This window comes from Haliotis cracherodii, unplaced genomic scaffold (assembly GCF_022045235.1).
Source record: "Haliotis cracherodii isolate W230 unplaced genomic scaffold, xgHalCrac1.p SCAF_14, whole genome shotgun sequence".
NCBI classification, from domain to species: Eukaryota; Metazoa; Mollusca; class Gastropoda; order Lepetellida; family Haliotidae; genus Haliotis; species Haliotis cracherodii.
Window position 1 is genome coordinate 18,344,397 of NW_027266269.1, and position 18,897 is coordinate 18,363,293.

General features: G+C 45.2%; 1 protein-coding gene across 3 annotated transcripts in view; it reads right to left on the bottom strand.

The window, feature by feature from the left end:
- LOC139461050 (uncharacterized) overlaps positions 1 to 18,897 on the bottom strand; it is a 39,825-nt gene that overhangs the window by 9,357 nt on the left and 11,571 nt on the right. Inside the window, exons 4-16 of one of the 3 annotated variants that reach the window (XM_071242563.1) lie at positions 16,688 to 16,969; positions 14,892 to 15,067; positions 13,947 to 14,034; positions 13,168 to 13,320; positions 12,326 to 12,414; positions 11,619 to 11,789; positions 11,320 to 11,499; positions 10,410 to 10,641; positions 9,783 to 9,990; positions 8,483 to 8,667; positions 7,506 to 7,580; positions 3,919 to 4,005; positions 993 to 1,031 (exon numbers count right to left, since the gene is read on the bottom strand). In XM_071242563.1, coding sequence (XP_071098664.1) covers positions 993 to 1,031; positions 3,919 to 4,005; positions 7,506 to 7,580; positions 8,483 to 8,667; positions 9,783 to 9,990; positions 10,410 to 10,641; positions 11,320 to 11,499; positions 11,619 to 11,789; positions 12,326 to 12,414; positions 13,168 to 13,320; positions 13,947 to 14,034; positions 14,892 to 15,067; positions 16,688 to 16,969 — 1,965 coding nt within the window. Of the gene's footprint in view, positions 1 to 992; positions 1,032 to 3,918; positions 4,006 to 7,505; positions 7,581 to 8,482; positions 8,668 to 9,782; positions 9,991 to 10,409; positions 10,642 to 11,319; positions 11,500 to 11,618; positions 11,790 to 12,325; positions 12,415 to 13,167; positions 13,321 to 13,946; positions 14,035 to 14,891; positions 15,086 to 16,687; positions 16,970 to 18,897 lie in introns of all 3 variants that reach the window. The other 2 variants (XM_071242562.1, XM_071242564.1) reach the window with 2 other exon arrangements.

An 18,897-nucleotide genomic window follows, 5' to 3' on the forward strand; every position in this document is an offset into this window, starting at 1 on the left:
ACAAATGCTCTTGTGAAAGTGGAAGCTACCCCTTGTCCATTCCAGTAACACAGAGCACAAAGGTCCGAGATTAGGTGCGAGAAGGTTCCACTGCATACATATACAAATAGAGGCAGTATCTAGGTCTGAAACTTATTAATGTATCAGGGAATTACGTTCCTAGTATTGGAATAAAGAACAGATCGTCTGTACCTTGTGATCACAGAGAAGCCGAATATTGGCGTTAATATATTGCTAAGATCACACAATACAAATTTCGTCTCTTCCTTGATATCAATTATTGTCAAGGTGGATTCAAACTTGCAGTTGTGATCACCTTGTACAAAATTTTCAAAAATGTCATTGTCAAGTTTTCTATTTCCAAAACTTGGAGGACACACATGAATATCTGTTCACATATACCTTCAACCAAACAATCAGCCAAACTGATAAGGATAAATAAAACCATTGCTGTCTGGAATGGGGAGTGAAAAAACAATACAAGTCTCAACATAGTTGACTTCAACAAGATAATTCAAACTGACATTGTCTTAAAGCAGCCTATGGTTTCTTCACAAGTGGAGATGGATGACAGCCTCACTGTACACACACACACACAAAGGGAGAGAACTGCTGGATGTGCCCCAATAAGCAGAGATAACATGAGCCTTATGTTTAACATGGCAGCCTGGCAAGGGAATCAACTAACCAGGGGTCGAGACTGTCAGCATTCTTCCATGCAGTCACAGTAAAAAGACACACTCAGCCTTACAAGAATTGAAATCTAGATGTTTACCAAGCCAAGGAAATTAGGACACAATCACAATGTCAGATATAGTAGGAAGTTCTGAATCTTGGAAGCTGAAGTCAAATTATAGGGCATATGAAGTTGTGCAGTTGTGTCCCTTTGTGTCCCACACACGAACAAACAGGCTAACTACTGGGTGTTAATGAGTAGGTATAGACGTGAGCAAGCTTGCTAGGCTAGCCTCCCAGTCAGCGTTGGCTCTCACCGTAACGTTCACCGTCGTCGTGGTCCTCGGACACGCCCGCTGTTGTGATGAAACACATGACAACGCTCTTTAACAATCGTAGTCTCTCGGGTATAAGCCCACGAACCAAAATAAATACTGAATGACCCTTTGTTAGCCAGTGCCAGTGAGTGACAGTGCTCCAGATATGAGCCATATCAACATATGTACAGTTATAAAATATATAGATATCGATATTTTAGTTTCAAATGTCTAAATTTATCCAGCAATACCAACCCTAACGGAAACTTTGGAGCAATCAGTGGGGTTAAAAGAATAATTTAATGTAAAAAAGAGAAATAGTAACAGTATCAGAATGCAGGATTTCTCTTCGACTTTTTCATTAATAATAGACGAAGTGAAACGTGGTCCATGCTCCACACATTCATTGAAGTCATCATGTGACACAAACTGTCTTTCACAAAGACAATATAAGTTCCATGTACATGCAATAAGTTCCCTGCCTGCACCCTCAAAGAGTGACTGAGACTGGCTTAGGCCGCTTTGAACAATATTCAAGTATCACGGCTGTCAGCCTAATGTTGGAGGAAAGCCCGAAGTGATGCAGGTCTCAGACATTTGCCATTTTGGTGAAATCCACGAGCACAGGTATGGATGTGACAAACCTAGAAACATCATCGATGTCATGATTCACCACTATAACAATACATCGCCAAGTTACACAGGACGCTATGATACTTGATACACCTACCCATGTACCTCTGCCAGTCACATAAAGCAACGTGTATGAAATTTTGCTGTAGCCCATCAAGAAATCTACACTGGCTACCATAACCTTACCACCTATCGTGAAAGTGACGGTGAAACTAACACCGAAATTTGAAAATACTATTAGAAGTTCAGTTAACATAAACGCGTTGCTAGCACAACTTTGGGTTAGAAGAGCCACAAGGAACCTGAAGAGTTCTTTTATAAAAAAGGCAATAATTAAACATGGTGATACGTATTGCATGTTGAGAAGAATGTCCCAATATGTCCCGATATGTCCCGACCAGCATGACACCTGCTGATGATACAACTTGAAACCCTCATCAGGGCATGTGTACATCACGCAGGAGATAGCCAACTGAATTTTCAGTCTGAAAATGACTGATTTTCTATTAAAAGATAGACTGAACTATTCTTCTCAGCCACCGATTAAAGGAGGCAACAGTATCTGGAGCACTGGACTCACCTAATGAAACTACCCTACAATGAAAATATTCCAGGGACAGCTTGGAAGAGAAGGTTAAGGTTGGCAATCTACGTATGCAGTTCACTAGAGGGAGCTATGCAATACCTAAAAAAGAACTATGCTGTTATTAAGTAAAAATGTCTTTCTAACTTGTTAATTCCTTGTGTTGACCTCAGTGTTGAACACTATTCTAAAATGCTGGGGTTATTTTTTCAGGTTTGTTGTTTAACGCTGCACTCAGCAATATTCCAGCTATATGATAAATAATCGAGTCTGGACCAGGCAATCCTGTGATTGATATCATGAGCATCAATCCACTCAATTTAGATACGGTAAAATACATCAACCAAGTCAGCGAGCCTGACCACCCGATCCCGTTAAGACAAGCATAGTCGCCTCTTACAGCAAGCGCGGGTTGCTGAAAACCTGTTCTATCCCAGATCTTCACGGGTCCTAGGATTATAGAGGAACACTAAACTAGTAAAAGGGAAATAGTATCATGACTATCCTAATGGGATAGTCTGGGATAGTTTGACAATTTTTGAAATTCATTTATCAAGAGCTAGATTTTCTATTCAACATCCTGATGCTCAAATGATCTGTTAAAACTTGGAATGAAAAGAAGTCTGTGCTAAACACTTTTGAGCCTATTACCAAGAACTCGTCTTCTGGCAACATTTGTAGCAGCTTGTAACCTTATTGTAGCTGAGCTTACTACTAAATAAGTTTTATCATGTTTGCAAAACTCAGTCTAATGGCTTGAGACCCAAACGAACATTTTGAAATATGTTCTTGTGACAGTAACAAAACAATGCTTATATATATTAATTCAGGCTTGCTTTGTTGTTGTTTGTTGTTTAACGGCACACTCAGCAGTATTCCAGCTGTATGATGGCGGTCTGTAAATAATCGAGTCTGGACCAGACAATCAAGTCATTGATATCATTAGCATCCATCTACACAATTGGGATACAATGACATGCATCACCTATGTAAGTAAGTCTGACCACCTGTTCTCGTTAGTCGCCTCTTACGACAAGCATAGTCCCCTGCAACAAGCATGGGTTGCTGAAGACCTATTCTACCCCGGATCTAAATCACTGAGTCTAGTGAGTTGTTCAGATTCACAGATCTTGTATGGGGTGTGAGATCCTGATGGAGTTAGTATCGTCATCCTGTTTCAGGATTTTAAATAAAATTCACAAAAAAAACAACTATAACTTGACATGAAAAAGCAATACCTTTACAATTCAACTTACACTGCTGCTGTTTATTGTACAAGATAATATTACAACAACCCAAGGACAATGTACAAGGTTAATTGAAGGTCTGAGCAGTCCTCAAATTTCCCTTACAAGAAAAAACATATGCATTACAGCGATAGAAACTAACTGTTTTTGTCCACAAGTCCTTATAATGATAACATAAATAATGCCAAATTTCTACTGGTACTTATAATACCTTAACTGTTGGTTTTTTTGGCAAGGACTGTAAGGCGAGTGCCAATTTCTATCACTGCATTACATTCCAAACATCAAATTGTTCAGTTTTACAAGTTTTCAAAAATGCAAGCAGAAAACAAAAGACAACTCTTCAAAATAATTCCATGTTAGATTGGGCAGATATGGGTGATCTCCCCTTGCCTGATGAGAATAACCTCCTTTGAGAACAAGGCCACTATTCTACAGATACAGACAAGTACATGATACTCACTTGACACAATGTTTGGCTTCTTGACTAGGCCGAGGACATCGAGGAGAGACGCTCCCGGTCTTCTTCTCGGGTCTTGTTCCTCATCAACTAAACAAAACAGTAGACAGTCTTAGACAAATCAGTCTTGGTGCCGTAGACTAGTTAAATATGTCTTGTTTCTGATAATTCTTTTAACACTGACTGGACACGGAGGGAGCGATAGAGTGATGAAGGATAGATAGAGTGATGGATCGAGTGAGGGATGGATGGAGTGAGGGATGGATGGAGTGAGGGTTGGATGGATGGATGATAGATGGATGGATGGAGTGATGGATGAATGGATGGAGTGAGTGATGGATGGAGTGAGTGATGGATGGATGGATGATGGATGGAGTGATGGATGAATGGATGGAGTGAGGGAGGGAGTGAGGGATGGATGGAGTTAGGGATGGATGGATAGAAGAGGGGTGGTTGGAGTGAGGGATGGATGGAGTGAGGGTTGGATGGAGTGAGGGTTGGATGGAGTGAGGGATGGATGGAGTGAGGGATGGATGGAGTGAGGGTTGGATGGATGGAGTGAGGGATGGATGGTGTGAGGGATAGATGGATGGAGTGAGGGATGGATGGAGTGAGGGATGGATGGATGGAGTGAGGGATGGATGGAGTGAGGGTTGGATGGATGGAGTGAGGGATGGATGGAGTGAGGGATGGATGGAGTGAGGGTTGGATGGAGTGAGGGTTGGATGGATGGAGTGAGGGATGGATGGTGTGAGGGATGGATGGAGTGAGGGTTGGATGGAGTGAGGGTTGGATGGAGTGAGGGATGGATGGAGTGAGGGTTGGATGGAGTGAGGGTTGGATGGATGGAGTGAGGGATGGATGGTGTGAGGGATGGATGGCGTGAGGGTTGGATGGAGTGAGGGATGGATGGAGTGAGGGTTGGATGGAGTGAGGGTTGGATGGAGTGAGGGTTGGATGGAGTGAGGGTTGGATGGAGTGAGGGATGGATGGAGTGAGGGTTGGATGGAGTGAGGGATGGATGGTGTGAGGGATGGATAGTGTGAGGGTTGGATGGAGTGAAGGAAACATGGATACATGGAAGGAAGGATAGATGGAGTAAGGGATGGATGAATGAATGCATTGAGTGAGGGATGGATGGAGGTAGGGATGGGTGAATGGATGGATGGGGGAGGTAGGGATGGAGTTAGGTTAGGATGGATGGAGTGAAGGATGGATGAATGGATGGATGAAGGTGGGGATGGGTGAATGGATGGATGGATGGATGGGGGAGGTAGGGATGGATGGATGAATGGATGATGGATGGGGGATGTAGGGATGGATGGATGGATGGGGAGGTAGGGATGGATGGATGAATGGATGGATGGGAGAGGTAGGGATGGATGGATGAATGGGGAAGTAGGGATGGATGGATGGATGGGGAAGGTAGGGATGGATGGATGGATGGATGGGGGAGGTAGGGATGGATGGATGAATGAATCGATGGGGGAGGTAGGGATGTATGGATGAATGGATGGATGGGGGAGGTTGGGATGTATGGATGAATGGATGGGGGAGGTAGGGATGGATGGATGAATGGATGGATGGGGGAGGTAGGGATGGATGGATGAATGGATGGATGGGAGAGGTAGGGATGGATGGATGAATGGGGAAGTAGGGATGGATGGATGGATGGGGAGGTAGGGATGGATGGATGAATGGATGGATGGGAGAGGTAGGGATGGATGGATGAATGGGGAAGTAGGGATGGATGGATGGATGGGGAAGGTAGGGATGGATGGATGGATGGATGGATGGATGGGGGAGGTAGGGATGGATGGATGAATGAATGGATGGAGGAGGTAGGGATGTATGGATGAATGGATGGATGGGGGAGGTTGGGATGTATGGATGAATGGATGGGGGAGGTAGGGATGGATGGATGAATGGATGGATGGGGGAGGTAGGGATGGATGGATGAATGGATGGATGGGAGAGGTAGGGATGGATGGATGGATGGGGAAGTAGGGATGGATGGATGGATGGGGAGGTAGGGATGGATGGATGAATGGATGGATGGGAGAGGTAGGGATGGATGGATGAATGGGGAAGTAGGGATGGATGGATGGATGGGGAAGGTAGGGATGGATGGATGGATGAATGAATGGATGGGGGAGGTAGGGATGGATGGATGAATGGATGGATGGGGGAGGTTGGGATGTATGGATGAATGGGGAAGTAGGGATGGATGGATGGATGGGGGAGGTAGGGATGGATGGATGAATGGATGGATGGGGGAGGTAGGGATGGATGGATGAATGGGGAAGTAGGGATGAATGGATGGATGGGGGAGGTTGGGATGTATGGATGAATGGGGAAGTAGGGATGAATGGATGGATGGGGGAGGTAGGGATGGATGGATGAATGGATGGATGGGGGAGGTAGGGATGGATGGATGAATGGATGGATGGGGGAGGTAGGGATGGATGGATGGATGGATGGGGAGGTAGGGATGTATGGATGAATGGATGGGGGAGGTAGGGATGGATGAATGAATGGATGGGGAGGTAGGGATGGATGGATGAATGGATGGATGGGGGAGGTAGGGATGTATGGATGAATGGATGGGGGAGGTAGGGATGGATGGATGAATGGATGGATGGGGGAGGTAGGGATGGATGGATGAATGAATGGATGGGGGAGGTAGGGATGGATGGATGGATGAATGGATGGGGGAGGTAGGGATGGATGGATGAATGGGGGAGGTAGGGATGGATGGATGGGGGAGGTAGGGATGGATGGATGAATGGATGGATGGGGGCGGTAGGGATGGATGGATGAATGGATGGATGGGGGAGGTAGGGATGGATGGATGAATGGATGGATGGATGAATGGATGGATGGGGGAGGTAGGGATGGATGGATGAATGGATGGATGGGGGAGGTAGGGATGGATGGATGAATGGAAGGAGGTAGGGATGGATGGATGAATGGTTGGGTTTAGTCAAATATTGGAAACCAGAGTCTCCACACTATTGAGATTTTACTTTATCTTCATAAAATCCTTCATATTCCTTCAGTGCTCGATAAGAAATGTTATTTTATTAACTTCACAAAGGGATTTCTTTTTTCAAAACTTTTCATTGGTGATATATTAGATTAAAGATCTGCAGGTTTGTCAAGAAAACAAGTCTGTGAACAACGTCATGTTTAACAACCACAAAGTCAGACAACAAAGAATTCTTTTCTTTCACCCATTCCTTCAAAATAACTCCATGGGTCTCATTATGCTACATATCCAGGTAAAGTTTCATCTATCTGCTTCTCATGTCATGTTAATTTGTAATGCTTCTTTTTATGTTTTGTTTGCCAGTAGCCCCTGAGGAGAGTGAGTGAGTGAGCTTTTAGCAATATTCCAGCAATATCACGGCAGGGGACACCAGAAATGGGCTCGACACATTGTACCCATGTCGGGAATCGAACCCGGGTCCTTGGCGTGCCCTGAGGAGAGGAGAGGAGAGGAGAGGAGAGGTGAGGAGAGGTGAGGAGAGGAGAGGAGAGGAGAGGTGAGGAGAGGTGAGGAGAGGAGAGGAGAGGAGAGGTGGTTTTACCTCTGTCCTCTTTGGGTGGTAGTATAGGCTTCTCCTTGTAGCAGGATCGCTTGGTGCAGAACACGAGATGATTGGCTGAAACATACAGACAGAGCAGGACATCACAGTGATGAACACATGAAAGGCATATTAACATGACCACCATGAGGTTGGATCTATCCAGTATTGAATGAATTAATCTAAGCATTCTCAGAACTAATGTTATAGCTTTGCTATAAGTGGCTGATTGAGAGTACAAGTCGACCATACGCTAGTTGAGCGGTAGAACAGATCACTAGAGGGTTCACATCAGCTAGTTGAGCGGTACACCAGATCACTAGAAGGTTCATCACTAGCTAGTTGAGCAGTAGACCAGATCACTAGAAGGTTCACCATTAGCTAGTTCAGAAGTACACCAGATCACTAGAAGGTTCACCATTAGCTAGTTCAGAGGTACACCAGATCACTAGAAGGTTCACCATTAGCTAGTTCAGAGGTACACCAGATCACTAGAAGGTTCACCATTAGCTAGTTCAGAGGTACACCAGATCACTAGAAGGCTCACCATTAGCTAGTTCAGAGGTACACCAGATCACTAGAAGGTTCACCATTAGCTAGTTCAGAGGTACACCAGATCACTAGAAGGTTCACCATTAGCTAGTTCAGAGGTACACCAGATCACTAGAAGGTTCACCATTAGCTAGTTCAGAGGTACACCAGATCACTAGAAGGTTCACCATTAGCTAGTTCAGAGGTACACCAGATCACTAGAAGGTTCACCATTAACTAGTTCAGTGGACTATAAGTGGCTGAGGGAGAGTACATTGTACACCGTTTGCCAAGATGAACTGGAGATCAGATTAAGAGAAGGTTAACCATTAGCTAGTTAAGTGTTAGATCGGATGACAGGAGGGTACACCATCAGCTAGTTAAGTGTTAGATCGGATCATGTAAGGGTTCACCAGCAGCTAGTTAAGTGTCACCAATTGTACACTGACCTATCGTATTCCCGTATCGACTGCCGAAGCCACACAGACAATACATGGGTGCTGGCAGCGAGCGCTCCCAGGGTATGTTGAGGCTGAGGCTGGTGATCTGGCCGGAGTGGAAGCCCATCATATGGTTAGCATAGGCAAAACTACAGCTGGTGGCGAACCGGCACATGGAACACTGGATGTACTTCCTGCAAGACATGCACAACATGTTAGCATAGACAAAACATGGATAACAAAACACCACTAATGACAATCACAACCAATGTGTGGGACTGTAAAAATATCTAAAATGGTTGTGTAAAAAATAGTTATGTAAGAAAGTACCATTCAAAAGGCAACTTGTTCCATTGTTGATCATGTTTCATAATTTGTATCATTTGTATCTGTAAAATTTTGAATCTGTGTTGGTTAAAAGTGTACTTTTCTGCATTTGCTCCATCCATTCATCACCGACACAAAAGGCAACTTTCATCTGACCCTGAACGAGACACGATAGGACACAGCCCAACATCTGACCCTGAACGAGACACCGTCCAACATCGAATGCATTTTCATTTCACCCTGAACGACACAGCCCAACATCTGACCCTTAACGACACAGCCCAACATCTGACCCTGAACGACAGCCCAACATCTGACCCTTAACGACACAGCCCAACATCTGACCCTGAACTACACAGCCTGAAAATCTGACCCTTAACGAAACAGCCCAACATCTGACCCTTAACGACACAGCCCAACATCTGACCCTTAACGACACAGCCCAACATCTGACTCTGAACGACACAGCCCAACATCTGACCCTGAACGACACAGCCCAACATCTGACCCTGAACGACACAGCCCAACATCGGACCCTGAACGACACAGCCCAACATCGGACCCTGAACGACAAAGCCCAACATCGGACCCTGAACGACACAGCCCAACATCTGACCCTGAACGACACAGCCCAACATCTGACCCTGAACGACACAGCCCAACATCTGACCCTGAACGACAAAGCCCAACATCGGACCCTGAACGACACAGCCCAACATCGGACCCTGAACGACACAGCCCAACATCTGACCCTTAACGACACAGCCCAACATCGGACCCTGAACGACAAAGCCCAACATCGGACCCTGAACGACACAGCCCAACATCGGACCCTGAACGACACAGCACAGCCCAACATCGGACCCTGAACGACACAGCCCAACATCGGACCCTGAACGACACAGCACAGCCCAACATCGGACCCTGAACGACAAAGCCCAACATCGGACCCTGAACGACAAAGCCCAACATCTGAACTTACTTGTAATGGTCGGTGGTGGCCATGATCATCTTGCACTCGAAGCAGTGGAGTTCCTGAACAGCCCGCGGGTAGCGCAGCCCACGATGCTCCGACACCTTGGACACGGCAGGGGCATTTAGGGACTTCACCCCCAGTTGCTTGGGCTGCAGACCGGACTCCGGCACACGGATCATCACCTGGTCGGGCGTGGTGTACTTGGCATTCATACCTGTCACAGAGAGGAGAGATGCATTACACACTGTAGACATAGTGAGGGAACGTTGGTTTCACAGCATATCAATATATCATGTCAATATTCTAGCTATATCACAGCACTACTACAGCTATATCATAGCTATATTCCTGCAATATCACAGCAATATTCCATATTCATCTATATTTCAGTCATATCACAGCTACATCAGAGCAATAGTCCAGTTATATCACAGCTACAACACAACAATGCTCTATAGCATAGCTATCTTCCAGTCATATCACAGCTATATCACAGCTATACGTCGGCAATATCACAGTTATATCACAGCGATATTCCAGACATCTTTATCACTAAGAGGTATATTATTTAGATTTGAAACCTCTGATTGACAAATCAGAATTGATTATTTTGCAAATAGAGGGTAGAATTACCTATGACTCCCTTCTGATTCGGCATATGGTCTCTCTTCCGATGAGCCTTGACTTCCTGTGCGTTGAAGAATGTGAGCTTGCACAGTTGACACTTTTTGGCATTAGTCTTGGACTGGTGTCGGAGTAGATGGTGGTAGTAGTTCTGAGTCTGCCCCCAGCCCTGGGAGACGAACTTCACGTGGAACACCTTCAGGCAGTACAGGCACAACAGGCACTCCGAGTTCTCGTGCTTCTGCAACACACCATTGTTACCATTGTTACCATTGTTACATCAATACAAGTCTAATAGGTTTTGGTTGTGGTTTGTCTTTTGTGAAAAAGTCTTGTTTTAGATGGGGGGAAAAACAAAATGTTATTTTTATTTATTTTATTTATTTGTTTTCCAAAAGATTATCTCAATATGCTGCCATGCGAGCAGAGTTAGTTAGTCAGTGGAATAAGTTGTGGAAAAGAAACAGGCTTTGACCATATATCATTTTCTTCATGAATAATAACTTCAATCAAGAAGTTGTGATCCTTAGAATGTGTCACGTTTTTATATTCTACAAATTCCGAATGCCAATCATAAACTTAACCTAAGACTGGGTCGGGGAAACTGGTCTAAGGGAAGCAACTCTTGGTCAACTACTTGTTGAGGCCCTGTGGAACGTGTACATAGTGACAAGTCATCTGCCAACAGAGCTACAACACTAGTCCAGGCTGTATTCATTTCATGTAAAGTTCTTGCCATGTGCAAAATATCTCATGTGTCTTTCAGATTGACATACCATATGCAAATTAATTATGAGTCAACACATAATTGTACTCAGTGAGTGAAATAATAGTGCTTTTCAGGTTTCGTTTCTTCCTGTTTTAGGGCTAGTGGGTTGACGTACACCTGGACACCAAGTGAAGCAAGATAATAACGGACCTTCTTGAAGTGGTCGACGACATCGCTGTACATTGAGGAGCGGAAGTGGCACAGCTGACAGATATATGGCATCTCGCAGGCGTTGTGGTTCTGTCTCATGTGACTTGTCAGGCTCTGGCGGCTCTCATGGTCCTTCTCACAGATGCGGCACAGCAGGACGTTTGTGTTGTTCATATGCACCTGGGAACAGGGAGAGTGAGTTCATCACCGTGTATCAGCCATATCGCTGTAGGCAGCTTAGTTGGTTCGAGAATGCTGCAAATAATGCTGCATGTGTGTCAAACAGTGTAGTGAGTTACCTTCTCAATGTGCGTCTGCATCTCGAATGGTGTGTCGAACTGCTTGTAGCAGTGTTTGCACTGGGTGAGATCACTGAGGTCTAGGTTCTGCTGCTTCTCGCTGTCAATGTGACCCTGCATGTGCATCATCGTCTTCACGTTGTTGTACAGCATCTTGGAGCAGTACCAGCACTAAAAGAGTGAGTGAGTGAGTGAGTGGCAGTATACACTTGATCCTCACCATGTGTACTGAATTGGTCAAACATCAAGGAAGTGCTCATGAATCATAGTTATATGGTTAAAAGTCAATGAGTGACAGAATATTTTCTAATGCCGCAGACAGCAATATTCAAGACATATCATCAGAGAGAAATTAGCAGTATGTGATCGGCATGAATTGTGGAATGTCTATGTGTTGTATTTATGATGCGATTTGTATATATGGACGTGAAGTGCTCTCTGTGAATAGCGGACATTGTTTTAATACCCGTGTTTGGCATGACCTGTCAAATGTCCATGTGAGTCATTGTGGTATGTAAATATACCTGCGTACTGAGATTCTTCTTGTGTATTTTATTTACTTATTTATTAAGGTAATTTAAAGTGTGTTTGAAACGGAAGCACTGCCATGCAATTGACTGGTCACTATACTGGGACCGTAAGCTATGGTATCTTCCAGTGATAGTACAAAGGAAGGCTGACACATGCCAGCGCGTGTGTGTGTTCACCTTAAACCTGTGTTCGCCCTTCTCCTCCTGGTACGTGGGGTCACCCTCCTTCTTGCCGTAGTAGTACTCATCCAGCGGCACCAGTGTTCCTGCAGCCAACACCAACCAGGACTTTAGTGACAACAAACTCCACCAACCAAGTCAGTGACATTGTGCAACACGAACCACGTTATCCAAGCCGGGTCCATGAGGTGAGGAGCCACCGCTTCAACCACTGTGGACTCATCATGGCATTAGCCCAGCTCAGTCTTAACATTTAGGATTGAAACAATTCCACATATGAAACAACATGTCTGCATGCAAAGCCTTAAATAGACAAGAATTATCAAATCAAAAGGATTCTGTTAAATGTACTAAACTATCATCAATGAAGACCATCATTTCCAATTCAAAACGACAGATCAAAGGATGACTCTCTGAATTTATCCTCTGAGGTGGGGTTTAACGTTGCGTCCAAGATTATTGCACTTATATAGCGATGAGCATGGACGTGTGTTTGTGTGGCTGCTTGTACTAGTCCGGACTGATGCCGATTTATAGAGCTAGCACACTGAGATACCATGCCGCAGTTTAACATGAATACCCCACTCAGACACAGTATACTGACTCCGAGCCGACCAGTCCTTGTTTTAGCCCATTAATGCCGAGCGCCAGACAGGGTAACAACAAGTACCATCTTTTAACATCTTTTGGTATGACGCGGCCGTGGATCAATCCCCGGACCTTCCGCTCTACCACTAGACCACGGAGGCTGTCTTATCCTCTGAGCTTTGTCCATAAGATGATTTTAAGTCCAAAGGGTGCTCCCCACAAACCACCTGGTGATGAATGTGAAGTCTTACCGATGTCGTCAGCCTCCAGACGGCGGGGCTTCTTCTTGGGGGGGTTGACGTACTGGGGGTACTGCAGGGGCCGCTTCCCAGGGACCCCCGTCACGTTTGTCACCTGGATCCCCTGGGGCTGGAACTGACCCTGGGGGTAATTCTGGAAGGAATCTGACATACGGACAAGGATGAGCCAGAGATGAATCCCCTAGTGGCAGTAACAGCTCAAGCACATACATAGTGTCAGAAAGTGTCTGACAGAGATACCAGAAATAGTGACCAGGAAAATAAACTTGCATTCACACCAAACAGTTTCTTCGTTTGTTCCCAGGAATTATTTGTAATTCTTCCTTTACTACATTGGTAGACTGAAAGTCACCACTTTACCAGCTTCTATTGTATTGAAAAATATGGATAGGACTGCTACATGTTCCTGTAGGTGAGACACGCTTGAGGAAGGCTGCCTACTGACTGAATGTGAGTACCACATGAAGACTTCAGGTATTCTTAATACAAACCCATGATTGACATGGTTGGTTTGTTGTTTTAACGCCGCACTCAGCAATATTCCAGCTTTATGACGGCAGTCTGTAAATAATCGAGTCTGGACCAGATAATCCAGTGATGGATATCATGAGCATCCATCCACGCAATTGGATTCCCATGTGTCTTTTGGTCTTGAAAACTTGGTGCATGACATTGATTGATTTTGGTTTTTTTATTTTCAGTTTGGTTCCCTGAGAACTCCTACAACATCTGACTAGGAGCGTGGTGTTCCCCAGGTGAAAGGTGAGTACCTGCTCTCTTTGGCATGAATGGACTCTTCTGAATGTTAACTGACTGGTTGCGGGGCTGCAGCTGGTTGTTGCCCACGTTCTGCTGCGGCTGGAACAAGACACACGACAATAACAAACTCACTCGGGTCGGAAAGAGTGTATTAGAGTGGCGATCACACTGTTAAATAAGTCCCTGGTGCCGGGAAGGCCCACTCACAAACCATATCGTTTTAAAAAAATACATTGTGATGATGTATGAGTCGAAGTCAGTGATGAATGTTCTTAAGGAAAAAGAATCTGTAGAAACATGTAAACTGAACATGCAAACTCAGCTAATGCACTAAATGATTAAGAAATTTAAAAGGATGAGGGAGTATGGTTTTACACCGCTTTTAGCAATATGCCCGCAATATCACGGCGGGGGACACCAAAAATGGGCTCGACACATTGCATCTATCCTTTTCAATCCAAGAGTGATTGATTATGGTTTTACGCCGCTTTAAGCAGTATTCCAGCAATATCATGGCAGGGGACACCAGAAATGGGCTTCACACATTGTACCAATGTAGGGTATCAAACCCGGGTCTTCAGCGTGATGAGCGAACTTGTTAACCACTAAGCTACCCCACCCTCAATCCAAAAGAAAAAGGAGGTGTAAATTTTCTAGACTGCAACCGTTTATGATCTAGGTTTTGGCAAAATGACATTCCAAAGGGCGCACCTGAACATGTTTGCGAGTACCCTGTAGCACATGAGTGAAATAAACTTCCTATCGACTTATATCTTCACAAACTCTTCACAAACTCTCCAACAACTCTTGACACCTTTAGCCATGACATATGCCTTAAGTTTTCAATAACATAGTTTTCCATACACTTGAATTATTCTTTAAATTCACATCTCATAGGTCACAGACCCCGACAACGGAGTTATTCAGACTATCACTTGGTCACATGCTGTACCTACCATGACCTGCATCAAGGGGCGGATAACCCACTGGTTGCCAGTGGCGGTGGTGGTCTGCCCCGGGACGTTGACAAACTTGTACACCTGCTGCGGGGTGGGGTTGAGGAGGCGGGCTGCGGTGGAGACGGCGGGCTGGGCAGCGGCCATCTGCTTGGGGGGACTCTCTCCAACTATAACTACATCGGCTTGTGAGGCTGTTACATGATCACAATGCTCTTGTCACTTTATACTGAACACTCAAGTCACTTACACTGAACGCTCTAGTCACTTACACTGAACACTCAAGTCACTTACACTGAACACTCAAGTCACTTACACTGAACGCTCTAGTCACTTACACTGAACACTCAAGTCACTTATACTGAACACTCAAGTCACTTACACTGAACACTCTAGTCACTTATACTGAACGCTCTAGTCACTTATACTGAACACTCTAGTCACTTATACTGAACGCTCTAGTCACTTATACTGAACACTCAAGTCACTTACACTGAACACTCTAGTCACTTATACTGAACGCTCTAGTCACTTATACTGAAAAGTCACTTTACACTGAACACTCAAGTCACTTACACTGAACGCTCTAGTCACTTATACTGAACGCTCTAGTCACTTATATGGAACGCTCTAGTCACTTATACTGAATGCTTTAGTCATTTATACTGAACGCTCTAGTCACTTATACTGAACGCTCTAGTCACTTATACTGAACACTCAAGTCACTTACACTGAACACTCAAGTCACTTAAACTGAACGCTCTAGTCACTTATACTGAACGCTCTAGTCACTAATACTGAACACTCAAGTCACTTATACTGAACGCTCTAGTCACTTATATGGAACGCTCTAGTCACTTATATGGAACGCTCTAGTCACTTATACTGAACGCCCAAGTCACTTATACTGAACGCCCAAGTCACTTATACTGAACAGTCACTTATACTGAACGCGTTAGTCACTTATATACTGAAGCTCTAGTCACTTATACTGAACGCTCAAGTCACTTATACGGAACGCTCTAGTCATTTATACTGAACGCGCTAGTCACTTATACTGAAGCTCTAGTCACTTATACTGAACGCTCTAGTCACTTACACTGAACACTCAAGTCACTTATACTGAACACTCAAGTCACTTACACTGAACACTCTAGTCACTTATACTGAACACTCAAGTCACTTACACTGAACACTCAAGTCACTTATACTGAACACTCTAGTCACTTATACTAAACGCTCTAGTCACTTATACTGAACATTCTAGTCACTTATACTGAACGCTCTAGTCACTTATACTGAATGTTCTAGTCACTTATACTAAACGCTCTAGTCACTAATACTGAACATTCTAGTCACTTATACTGAACGCTCTAGTCACTTATACTGAATGTTCTAGTCACTTATACTAAACGCTCTAGTCACTAATACTGAAAATTCTAGTCACTTATACTGAATGCTCTAGTCACATATACTAAACGCTCTAGTCACTTATACTGAACGCTCTAGTCACTTACACTAAACGCCCTCGACACTTATACCATGACATAATGAACTACAGTAATATGACAAAATCAGGCAATCCTTAACTTATTGTGAGTGGTATATGATTGGCGTTTTCAACATTTTGTTGTCAGAAACCATGGTGGCATCTTTGAGGCAAAGACAGATAACTCTTCCCTTAACAAAACAATCTTGCATACATAACACTGTTATCAAAACATTTAAAAAAATCTGCACAATGAACTTTTGACGGCCTAAGTAGACCCCACACAACAGGTGTAACATCCACTCACTTGTAGTACTAGGAGACACAGCATTCTGCTGTGGTGCTGTTGCAATCTGCTTCTGCTGCTGTTGCTGCAGCTTCTGTTGCCTTATCTGTTGCTGCTCCAGTCGCATCTGCTCATCCTTCGCAGCCTTGACCTTCCTCCTTGCCTCCTTGTACTCCTCGACCTCGCGCTTGAAGGCCTCGATCTGGGCAGGGAGCAGCTCTTCCTCCTGACACTCCATCAGCAGCTCCACCGTGTCGCTGTACTGACGCCGCAGCCCGTACGATGTCGGCCGACCCTTCATCTCTGGAACAGTAAATACATGGTTAGAAAGGCCAGCCTCCCCATGACCTCCACCACCAGCTCCACTGCGTCGCTGTACAGGTGCTACAGAGGCTCTATTCACTGGACCAGTCCTTGTTTTAGCCCCTTAATGCCGAGCACTAGACAAAGTAACAAAAAGTACCATCTTTCAACGTCTTTTGGTATAATTTTTTGTTTATTGTTTATTTGTTTACCGCCACACTCAGCAATATTCCAGCTATGTGACAGCGGTCTGTACATAATCAAGTCTGGACCAGACAATCCAGTGACTGACATCATGAGCATCGATCCACGCAATTGGGTTTGATGACATGCATCAACCAAGTCAGCAAGCCTGACCACTCAATCCTCTAAGTTGCCTTTTACGACAAGCATAGTCGCCTTCTTTGGTATGATGCGGACAGGGATCAAACCCCGGACCTTCCGCTGTCCGGGCGGACGCTCTACCACTAGACCAGGGGGGCAGACTCCAGGAAGACTCTCTGTTCACTAGACCACGGAGGTAGTCTCCAGGAAGACTCTCTGTTCACTAGACCACGGAGGCAGTCTCCGGGAAGACTCTCTGTTCACTAGACCACGGAGGCAGTCTCCGGGAAGACTCTCTGTTCACTAGACCACGAAGGTAGTCTCCAGGAAGACTCTCTGTTCACTAGACCACGGAGGCAGTCTCCGGGAAGACTCTCTGTTCACTAGACCACGAAGGTAGTCTCCGGGAAGACTCTCTGTTCACTAGACCACGGAGGCAGTCTCCAGGAAGACTCTCTGTTCACTAGACCACGGAGGTAGTCTCCAGGAAGACTCTCTGTTCACTAGACCACGGAGGTAGTCTCTGGGAAGACTCTGTTCACTAGACCACGGAGGTAGTCTCCAGGAAGACTCTCTGTTCACTAGACCACGGAGGTAGTCTCCGGGAAGACTCTCTGTTCACTAGACCACGGAGGTAGTCTCCGGGAAGACTCTCTGTTCACTAGACCACGGAGGCAGTCTCCAGGAAGATGCTCTGTTCACTAGACCACGGAGACAGTCCCCAGGAAGACTCTCTGTTCACTAGACCACGGAGACAGTCTCCGGGAAGATGCTCTATTCACTAGACCACGGAGGCAGTCTCCGGGAAGACTCTCTGTTCACTAGACCACGGAGGCAGTATCCGGGAAGACTCTCTGTTCACTAGACCATGGAGGTAGTATACCTGGGAAGACCCTCTGTTCACTAGACCATGGAGACAGTCTCCGGGAAGATCCTCTGTTCACTAGACCACGGAGGCAGTCTCCAGGAAGACTCTCTGTTCACTAGACCACGGAGGCAGTCCCAAGGAAGACTCTCTGTTCACTAGACCACTGAGACAGTCTCCGGGAAGACCCTGTTCACTAGACCACGGAGGCAGTCTCCAGGAAGACTCTCTGTTCACTAGACCATGGAGACAGTCTCCGGGAAGACTCTCTGTTCACTAGACCACGGAGGCAGTCTCCAGGAAGACTCTCTGTTCACTAGACCACAGAGGCAGTCTCCAGGAAGACTCTCTGTTCACTAGACCATGGAGGTAGTCCCCAGGAAGACTCTCTGTTCACTTGACCATGGAGACAGTCTCCGGGAAGACCCTCTGTTCACTAGACAACGGAGGCAGTATCCGGGAAGAACCTCTGTTCACGAGACCACGGAGGCAATGTTCACGTGAACAATAACAGAAACAGTTCAACAACCAACTTACGCAGATTCTCTAGTATTTCATGGATGGACATGAATAGCACGACATTCACAGTGCCCTCTACCAATATGTTTCTGCCCTACAATATCACAACTATGACATTTAATAACAATTGATTCAGGTTCGTGATTCACCTGCAAAAAGAAAGAATATCAACTTGTGGAATATAAGTATTGTATCAGGTTACGAATTGTATCGTATCCAC